Source organism: Biomphalaria glabrata, chromosome 13 (genome assembly GCF_947242115.1).
Source record: "Biomphalaria glabrata chromosome 13, xgBioGlab47.1, whole genome shotgun sequence".
NCBI lineage: Eukaryota > Metazoa > Mollusca > Gastropoda > Planorbidae > Biomphalaria > Biomphalaria glabrata.
In genome coordinates this window covers 3,578,479-3,589,444 of record NC_074723.1, presented here as the reverse complement: position 1 = coordinate 3,589,444, position 10,966 = coordinate 3,578,479, and the positions used below count along the sequence as shown (strand labels likewise).

Here is a 10,966-nt window from a genome sequence, read left to right as displayed (position 1 = left end):
TTTTAACAAATCAAAGCAGTCAAAAACAAGTCGCGACATATTATTCCATTAGGTACGATGTGAAATAATGGTAAAAAAAAAATAGATCTATTCCTATTCACAAGAATGTTTCGGAACGTTCAATTTTAATAGTGCTGTTTCAATGGAATATTTTTAATTTATAGATTCTTATTTTCTTTTTTATTTCGAATGAGGTTTTATATGTAGTTTTTATGGCCAGTGTCAAACGACACGGCTCCAACCTAAAAATACCGACTTTTCTCTATTCTGTTGTTATGGACGCCTAGAAATTAGAAAATGAAAAGCTAGATGCGTAGATCGATATTCTATCTGTATTCATTATCATTCATTATAAAATTATTATTCAATATTATAATTACATTTAATTATTATTACATTAAAAATATTAGACTGGATCTATACACTGCCTTAGATCAGGACTCTTACACTTCAATGTCTCACTCTCAGTAGTCTCAGAATCTATATTCAGTCTAAGTCTATAGTGACTTACTAGACAGTATAGTTGAGTATAGACTTCAAGAGAGAAGATAATTGAATTGTATAGATCTAGATCTATGTCCTACACATTTCAAGTGTCAGTCTTGAATCTAGTCATGCAAATTAATCAATACAAAACCTAATAGTGTAATAAAATACTCAGAAAGAAACAAAAATCTAGAACTCTGGAGGCACATTTCTTATGCCAGTTATGCTAGGATTAATTCATACAAGTGCCCTTCCTTCCCTAGTGCCATTAGAGAATGGAATGGGTTGCCTGAAAAGCTTAACTCGCTGATTAACATGCATGACTTGATTGACGTAGGACATATATAATTATTTTCTCTTTTGAAGTAATGTCTGTAATTTATAAGAAGATAAATGAGCACTATGATTAAATGCACTTATAAATCAACTTATAATCTTGAAGATCTTTACATCTTGGACTTGACTTTTTTTCTGATACTATTCTTATCTACTGATAATGGTGGGAAGCGTGGTCAAAAGGCTAAGCATTCTTAAACTTGGCTTGGCTTGCATTGGCTACCTATGAAGGGGACTCATTCTACACCCGAATGAGCAGAGTTGTTTTTACCGTAAACCTTCTCCCAGATACCCCCCCCCCCCCCCCCCGAATGGTTCTCAAATAAGATTGGACCATAGCGCTCTGAGCATGCTATAAGCATGAAAGTAGCGCTACATTAAAGCTATAATTATTATAATTGGGATATCATGGCACTCATGCACATAGATCTACAGGTCATACTAGCCCAGTAATTATGAAACAGTCCAAAGATTAGGCTACCTGGTCATGTGGTATGTGCTCTGAACTGCCATCCTGATGGTCTTGGGTTCAAAACCTGCCCACCACTATAACCCACTGTGTCATGGGAGGTTTGGGCAGGATTTAATTATCTTCATTTCTGAAAGATCAGCCAAAAGATGTATAGTAAAACGAACAAACAATATAACAGATCAAAATGTCATTCTTTGCTGTATGAATGTGTTGATATAAATCCAAAACCAGTAAAAACAAAATTATTTATGAACATATATATGATATTTAATATATAAGACTGGCTTGTCTTCCAGCCCGAAGATTAATGAGGAGTGCTATACAACCCCAGCTAAGATCTACATAGTTTGCCACATCCAGTGCAGACATAACCATTGTCCACCGGGATTAATTTAGATTCTCTTTTCACATGTCTGAACTGAACAAGTATATATGTGGCTCAAAACAAAATATCTATTACAACTCATTGTTAGTATAGCTATATAGGTTTTTTTTGTTTTAGTAAGTTTTGGATATATTTTTTCATTAATTGAGGTTATTGCATGTGATTTCAAAAATACCTTAGTTTGGTAGGGGATGGAAGCAGGCAAGGTACAAACTCAGGACTATTGTTTGTGACGACAGTCCAAAGGGCATACCACACAATTGGGAAGCCATCGATGACTAGAAACTAAATGGTTCCTTTAAAAATATCTAGATATAGCAGTTAAACAGTGATTTTGAGTTAGGATTTCTGAGTTAAGATAGTTTAAAAATTTTTATTAGTTTAAATCTTAATTGTATTTATAAATTTCTGTAATTGTTGTTAACCATTTATTCTGACACTATTTGTTCACTCCACAGATAATACAGTTTAAATAATGACTGTAAAGCAATAACATGGATTTTTAATGACTGACTACTTAGAAAAATCAGAAACAAAAAATGGCACATTAAAAGTGATCTAGCTAGATCTAGATTTATAGGTGCAAAGTTGAAGAAACAGAATAAAATGCAAGGCACTGGATTGGTCCCAGCTCGGTTTCTCACATTGATTGCACATTTGGTGCTTGTGATTGTTGTCTTTTGGACACGAGTAAGTTGATAGTTCACCATTATGGTAGAAATAGTACAAATGCCATTTGTTGTGGCATTAAATTTTATTGTTTTGTATTTTAAGCTTTCAGTAATGTTTCTGTACTTCTGGAGGCTCTATTAATGTTCAGCAGTTCTTAGGATGAATGACTTACAAAGCTCAATGAGAAATACACTATGATAATTTATGGTAATCTATGTTTACGCTTGACATCTAATTTGAGAAGTCCCGGGTTTGAATCCTGGTGAAGACTAAGATTTTTTATTTCAGAATCTTTAGGGTGCCTCTTTACCAACAACTTTATCATTTACTGATAATTAGTTAATTTTTATTTTATATGGAAAACGTACTAAATTATTAAACAATAGACTAATGTAGAGAATTGGGTGGTTCAATAAAAATGTTATTCTAATAATGGACTAATAAAACCTTACATTTTTATTATATATATTATATAGAATAGTTCAGTGGCAAAACACATTGGCCTTTTATTATTAGGGGCTCGAGTTATATTTTTAAAAAATTGCTGTTAAAAAGTGTAGTATAGAAATATAATTAACTCGTAATAATTGGTGCCAAAATAAGTGAGCTTTTAAAAAAAGTATTATTTTACTTGTTTTACTTTTTTTTTTTTTTTCTGCTTTTTTTGAAAGAAATCATTACAGAAAAATATAATAATTTTTCTTCCATTTCTATTATAAGGATGAGAATGTCAAAATGTGTCTGCCTGAAGATTACACTTCAAGTGATTTCAATGACAAAGACATTGAGTAAGTTGTTGTTTTCTTTATTATCTTACTATATAACTTTATATTTGAATGAACAAAAAAAAAATGTCTGAATTTTTAATATTATGCTCTTTTTTTTTTTTAAACATTTGGAATTTCTGAGTACCAATAAATACTACATGATGATGTAACTCATCAGTCAAGCTGAAAAATGTGATATCTTCTTTTTCTATTTTAAGGCATTTTTTAATCATAATAATCATCTGTCTTTGTGTTCAACATGGAACATTGGGTCTCGGCAGAAACTTGCTTCTCTTTACAATCTCTTGCTATCTCTTTTATTGCTACCCAGCTCTATCATCACCTCTCAACTTCATCTATTAACACTGTGTCACGATTTTTCTTTTTTTTACTTTCTCTATGTATTGTGCCCTGGAGGTTCCAATCGAAGGCTTGTCTGTTGTGTTGTTGGCTCTTTTCTTAGGGTGTGACCAGTACATTTCACTTTCTTTCTAAGATATGCACCTCTATTTTTCTCTGTCCTCACATCTCTCATAGTTTGATTTTAGGCATTTTTATGCACAAGCTTAAATTTGTTTAATCTGCATGTCTAAAATCTGATTATTACAGTCAACATTTGGTCAGTGCAAAATAAATATTTAAGCTATATCTTAATCCTCTATTATGTTTTTATGTCTAAAAAGTAACTGCTTGCATGACTTCAACCTTCCAAGTGAGATTGAAAAGGCCATAGCTACATTTTTGGTAAAACGTCCCATCTAGATCTATTACATGATACTACCAACACCGCCATGCCGGTAGTAACCTTGTGACCAGATGACCTTAGCGATAGACAGCGCTGCGCTGCCACTTACCTAACATTCTTCAAAAGGGGCCTCGATGGGAAGTTTTACCCATTTCTCTCTATTACTTCTGCATAATACTGCTTGCATTGTAACTAGGTATCTTATCTTACTTAGTTTCATATTCTAAATGAGTTTCACTACACAAGACATCCTAGCCCCAGTGTTCAAAATACTCTTTCAGGCTTCACTTAACCAGGGCAGAGTACCAAAGGACTGGAAAGAAGCTAATGTCACCCCCCTATTTAAAAAAGGAGAAAAATCTGAACCAGGAAACTACAGACCAGTATCACTTACCAGCATCACATGTAAAATCCTAGAACACATAATATGTAGCAACATCATAAACCACTTAGACAAACATAATGTCCTCACACCATACCAACATGGCTTTAGGAAATATAGATCATGTGAAACACAACTAATAGGACTAATTGATGATTTTTCAAAAGGTTTAGATAATAGTGAACAAATAGATGCTATCTTACTAGATTTTTCTAAGGCTTTTGACAAAGTTCACCACCATAGTGTGCTTAAAAAATTAAAATATTTTGGCATTAATGGTCCACTGCATCAGTGGATTAAAGATTTTCTGATAGGGAGAGAACAAACTGTAATAATAAATGGCTCTAAATCAACACCGATAAAAGTAAACTCAGGTGTACCTCAAGGAACAGTCTTGGGTCCACTACTATTTTTAATTTACATAAATGATTTACCAAATTGCATTACTTCAGGAACAAAAGTCAGATTATTTGCAGACGATTGCATAATATATAGAACAATAAAAACAACACAAGACACAGATATTTTGCAAAGAGAATTAGATGAATTACAGAAATGGGAATCAAATTGGAGCATGTCTTTCCACCCAGAAAAATGTCAGTTGTTAAGAGTAACAAAAAAACTAAAACAAATTAATGCCACTTATCTTATTCATGGCAAACCAGTAACACAGACTAAAAACGCAAAATACCTAGGTGTTATAATAAATGAAAAACTGTCATGGAATCCACATATTGATGAAACTACAAAAAAATCAAACAAAGCATTAGGAGTTATTAAAAGAAATTTTTATAAATCAAATAAGAACATAAAACTAAAATGTTATTTAACCTTGGTTAGGCCAATAATAGAATATGCATCCTCCGTTTGGGACCCCTCAACTCAAGAAAACATTAAGAAACTAGAACAGAAACAAAATAGAGCAGTGCGATTCATAACAAACGAATATTCACATTTGACTAGAGTAACACGTTTAGTAAAATCACTAAATTTAGAAAGCCTTCAGGACAGAAGGCTCAAAAGTAAAGTAGCAATCATACATAAAACACTGAACCATAATCTTCAAATACAAAAACAAAATTTAATAAAATACTCTGAAAGACACAAAGATAAAGGCACATTCCTCGTCCCATATGCTAGGACAAATTTGTACAAATACTCCTTCTTCCCTAGTGCTATTAGAGCATGGAATGGGTTGCCTGAGCTAGCCAGGAAAACCAGTGACTTGGCAGAATTTAAGTCATTGGTTAATATGCATGACTAAATGCATGACGCGTAGAACGTAATCATCTTCTTTTTTGAAGTAACGTCTGTATTATATAAGATAAGATAAGATAATTATTTGGGTTGAAGGCTTCCATTAATCATATATGTAAATGTATGATACCAGCACAACAAACTGCCTTTATTTTTCTCCAACTAATGTCAGGTACCCATTAGAACTGGGTGGACTCATTGACAACCTAAAGATCCCCCACCCAAAAAAAAATCCTAGTCTTCACCAGGATTCAAAGCCAGGATCCCACAATTTGAAAGTCAAGTGCTTTACCACTCAGCCACCATGCCTCCACTGTTACTAAGCAACCTCACAATTTACTAACAGCAAGAATGAACATTTCTCAGAAAGATCCATCCATCTATCTAAGTGCGCCACAGCCCGTAAAAGACTCTGGCCTGGCTTCAGCACATCCTTCCATTGAGATCTCTCTTGAGCTTTTCATCTCTGTGCCTGAACTTTAAGTTGTTGATCTGTCAGCATCAATCCATCTTATTTGTGGTCTTCATTTGGGTCACCAGCCTGTTGGCTTTTTAGTTGTATATATGAAAGGCACAGATACCTTAACTCTTTCTCTCCGTAATTATTTTTCCACATTTTGGAAGGAATTCTTCATTTTGCTCATTACTATTTCAATACCCTGTTATGATTAAGCTTCAATAGCTTTGTTGTTTGTTATCAGAAAATGTTGTATTTGGTAAAGAATTAAAGGGAAATGCATGCTCTTTTTATATAGTTCAAAGTAAAGTTTAAACATTAATTTAATTAATGAGGTCAAAATCAATGATGGTATCGTCGATTAGGAGAGAAAGAGTTAAGAAAGTTCACAGGTTATTTGGCATAAGAAAGCTAATAATTTAGCAGATTAGTTGCTATTAACTCAATATGTGCTAACAAAATTGGATCTCTTCAAATAATTAAGCAGCCACAAAGCTTTTTTAAAGCCTTTATTTCCATAAGATAGTGAATTAATTAGCCATTACACAACTACATAGATAATCTGTACTTTTCTTGAAATTACTCAAGTATTTTTTTTCTGTTTCTTAAGTGTATTTATATAATGATATGTATTAGCAAATGATAATTGAGGTTTTCATTGTTTTTATTCCAGGATGATTGTTGCCTTGTCAATAACTCTTGGACTATTTGCTGTTGAGTTCATTGGTTTCATGGGTGGAGTCACTATGTTCATGCCATTTCAAGCTCTCTTATGTATCCTTTGCTACAGGATGATATGTCTGTATTGTTACAATCTAGGAAATAAGCAACTTGTATTCTAAATATAGATATGGGTACAAGAACCTATTGACCGTGATGTGTCACACAGAATAATGAAGCACAGGGTAGGAAGCATAAAAGGTCAGTATGACCTAGTGATTAGTAGCGTACACATTGTACATAGTTCTTGTAGCTTGACTATTGGATAGTATAGAAGCCATGTCTCTTGATGCAACATTTTTGGACTTAGAGATGATCACTCCCATTAGTAAAAAAAAACATTTAAGTTTACAGATCCATTCTCTAAGCCTATTTCTGTATGTCACTTAGTTTAGAACTAGTCAGAAGTATTCAAAACCACAAACCTAGAACAATATTAATATTTACAAGCTAAATTTTATTCTATCCACCATCACAGATATGTCGCCATTAAACCTTTTCCAAATTACAATAAGTTACTATACCGCAAAAAAAATATCATCATTCTCTTTTCTTTTATTAACTTTCTTTTGTTCGAAGTCCGTGTTCATGAGTTGTTCCATAATGAATTTATTTCCATTGACTAAAATTGCCCTCTGTATCCTCTGGCAGTATGTCCTTGTTTATATTTGTCACCTCCACTTTTTTTTTTTCCATTGAAGCGTGACGATTGTTTAAAAATTTGTTTGGTAATAATGCAATTTGAGTAATGTCCAACTATGCTTGTTGCAACACATTTGAAACAAAAAAAATTTTCAAAAAAAAACAACAACATAATTTTCCCCTGGTCTTAGGCGACCCCTGACAAATGGTCATTCTGGTGGTCATGACCCACAGGTTGAGAACCCCTGCCTTAGAATGATTGTTATATCTTAAGATGAAATAAAGGACAAGAAATGCCTTGTCTCTTTTAATCTATCAAAAACTGCCTTTCTAAGATTCACAGAATCCTGATTGGACAAATTTCAACTTTTAATTTCAGATCAGAAAGATGCCCATTCACTACTAATTTCTCAGTTTTTCTTAATTTAGCACCCAATGAATGAATGACATTGTAAATGTGTTTTTCACAACTTTTCATCATGTAATTCTTTAAGAAAGAAATTTCCCTTTCAGACCTTGTGATCTATAGGGCAGATGATGTAAAGGTCATCTGTTTCTGTGGCCCATAGTTAACGAGGGTGTCATGTGACCAGCACAATAAGCAACTGCCTTTACTTTTCCCCAGCTAATGTCATGTACCCACTAGAGCTGGGTGAACAACAGAAGGGCCCCAAATATCCCGAAATTTAAAATCCAAGTCTTCACAGAGGTTCGGAAGCCAAGCATTTTACCACTTGGGCATCGCCCTTTCAGAAAGAAAAGCTAGATTTAATCCGATTTGCTGTGTCAACAATATCATTGCTTGTGTTATTATTACTACTGACATACGAGTATACACCTATATATTATATATACATTAGTATTGATTATCTGATTCTTTGATAGTGTTATTATTTTGCAAAAACCTTTTTAGACTAACTAGAAAAGTCATTTACTATATTTGTGAATTTTCCTTGACTGACTACAGCAACAGCAGCTCACAGTGGAGCGGCCATAGCATTAGCCTATTTTTTGTTTGACCAGTGGCCCTGTCATTGGTACTGGTACATTTTTGGTTTCTGTTCAGCATTCCCTGCATGTATGGAGATCATTTCTATCATAGGAATACTTTGTTTCAGAAAAGGATACTGAGCAGCAGATTGTATATACTGTGTATCAAAGCAGAATATTTTATTTTTTAATCAACTGGCATATTTTCTATTTATTGTAATAAATAAATTTAAGATTAAAACAAAGTCTGTTTTACTTATTTGTTATAAATACCACTACATTTATTACACCAGCACTCAACCAATGCTATTTTGTAGAATAATTTAAGATAAATTTGAAACATAAAACTTATGCATTAAGGATGTAGGACGTAATCATCTTCTTTTTTGAAAATAAGCATAAAAGACACATTTAAGAAGGCCTTATTTGAATGACAATAATACTATGTAAATAACAAGAACCAAATTATAATGCATTAAAAAATGGGTTTGTGAAAAATTTTGTCTAATCCACAAGTTGGCACTTCTAATCTAAGCATGGAACTAATCTCTAGTGATACGACAACTATTAAGTATTTCTTGGCTATCGCAGTGATGACGTCTAAGTATGAAGTATAGAATTTTTAAAAAAGACATTTAAAACACATACTTTTAATATTCATGCTTATTTTAGATTATCACTTTAAAAAAAAAATTATTTGTAACAGTAAAACAACTTAAGTTGTTTAAATAGACATGAAGAAGAACATAATGATTTTTAACAAAATGAACATCATCATTATCTATCAAATAATATTGTTCCAGAGGATTTTTGATTAACAATAAATGCTAATAATTTAAAGTTTGTTTAATTATTTTTTTTAAACTGGACCAATACAAGTGAATGGCAACAAATGCTTTAATATTAATAGAATGAAAATTTCATTCTCAAAACAAACTCCCCTTTTTTTTTTTAAATTAAGAACGTCACTATTTTGTAAAGCAGTTATATAAAATAAGCGTTTCAATCTTATGGCTGAGTTGGTAGCTTTATTTATCCTATTATGTCTCCTCAGCCTTTGAGCTGTCTAGTACAGGCTACATGCCATCTGATCTTGGTCACAGCCTTTTTCATGGATAGCTAGCTATAAACCTTGTGACCAGTTTGAAAACATTATTGTATTTTAGCATTGAGTCTGGATCCCTTAGATTATTTCTCTGTATTCTTCCGTCAGGCATGTGTTTGAAATGTCCAAGCCTACATTCTCTCATTTCATAATTGACTTGTTTAGTTCTAAAGCATTCTGTCCTAACTCTAAACATCTGCCAATCCTATGGGTGCCCCCATTGTCTCAAGAAAGAAGGACCCATACATATAATGTAATAAAATAGGGTAGATCCAAATTATAATGTTATTAATTATGAATAGAAAATAATATTAAGTACCAGCTCTGTTTTTTAAATATTTCTTTCCTGTGAGGTAAAAATAAAAACAATACAATTTAAATTAAGTTTTGTTTAACTGATACTCCTATAAAAGCCATTACAGTGTCAATTATTTATAGCCATATCTACTCCTACTTTGACATATAAAAAATCATTAAATTAAAAAAAAAATATATATATAATAATACCATATCACTATGTTAAAAAAAAATGCTGTATATTCTTCATGATTTAAAAAAAAAAACACACAATAATCAAATTTTTATTTAAAGCAACAAAATAATTGATTTGTAAATAATAATGATAGGAATAAAATTGTATCTGTACCAAATTAAGCAACAGTAAATAGTGCTACAATAGCATGTTAAAGCCAATTTGAACACATAATATTTACAAATAATATATAATGTTAACTTTCATCTCAAAATAAAATTATCACTGTATGGAATTGGGAAAAAAAATGTATCTGTAAGTACTATAAATTGCAATTGAGTGTGGTGGCTGAGTTTGGTAAAGCACTTTCTGAACCTGAAAAGGAATGTCTCAAGTTTGAATCCCAATTAACAGAGTTTCTTGAACTTCAATATTTATAGGACCTCATTGAGCTTGCACAACTCTAATGTGTACTGGCAACACCTTAATAAACCATTAGTCATAGAAACAAACACCATCTTAGCTACAGAAACACAAAACTGTGATGAGGTTACTTGTTCTCTCCCTTTCAACATCAATAGCATAACATGGCCTGAATTGTACCAAAAATCCATTTATCAAACTTTCAACATCTCTCCCATCCTTTCAACAGTAAAATGTATCATGGCTGATGTTGGATTGTTATCAGGAGAAAAACAATTACAAACCTTGGTTTTATCTATGACTATGATGACCTATCAAGACATTAGAATGAACTAAAATATCTTGTGCACGGATAGACCATGGTTAGCATTTAGTATAATCATCACTGGAACAAAAAAGATTATGACTAGCCACCCAGTAGCCAAACAGGTAAAAGGGAAATATCACAGTCATTTATTAGACTGAATTAGCTAGAAAAAGTTTTCTAAATTATAGTTTCAAACAAAATAAATAGCAAATGGGATGAGAAAAAGTGCCTCTTAGAGCCAAAGTGTGAAAATATTGGCCAAGTCAATTTTTTAAAAAGAATTTGAAGCAAGTCTTTTACAGAGATTTATCTGTCATAGAAATCAGATGTTTCTATAATATTCTAAAT

At 32.3% G+C, this 10,966-nt stretch overlaps 1 protein-coding gene across 3 annotated transcripts; it reads left to right on the top strand.

Moving 5' to 3' along the window:
* On the top strand, window positions 1-8,556 carry LOC106053542 (transmembrane protein 107-like). 3 transcript variants are annotated; one of them, XM_013209112.2, is made up of 5 exons: window positions 1-70; window positions 2,138-2,369; window positions 3,072-3,139; window positions 6,633-6,733; window positions 8,289-8,556. In XM_013209112.2, the coding sequence occupies exons 2-5, from the start codon at window positions 2,286-2,288 to the stop codon at window positions 8,450-8,452; spliced, it is 417 nt and encodes a 138-aa protein (XP_013064566.2). In that variant the 5' UTR covers window positions 1-70; window positions 2,138-2,285; the 3' UTR covers window positions 8,453-8,556. The 3 variants fall into 3 exon arrangements, with proteins under 3 accessions (XP_013064566.2, XP_013064568.2, XP_055865036.1); XM_013209114.2 differs by having other exon boundaries at window positions 3-52; XM_056009061.1 differs by lacking the exon at window positions 1-70 and adding an exon at window positions 99-131.
* Window positions 8,557-10,966: the final 2,410 nt, after the last annotated feature.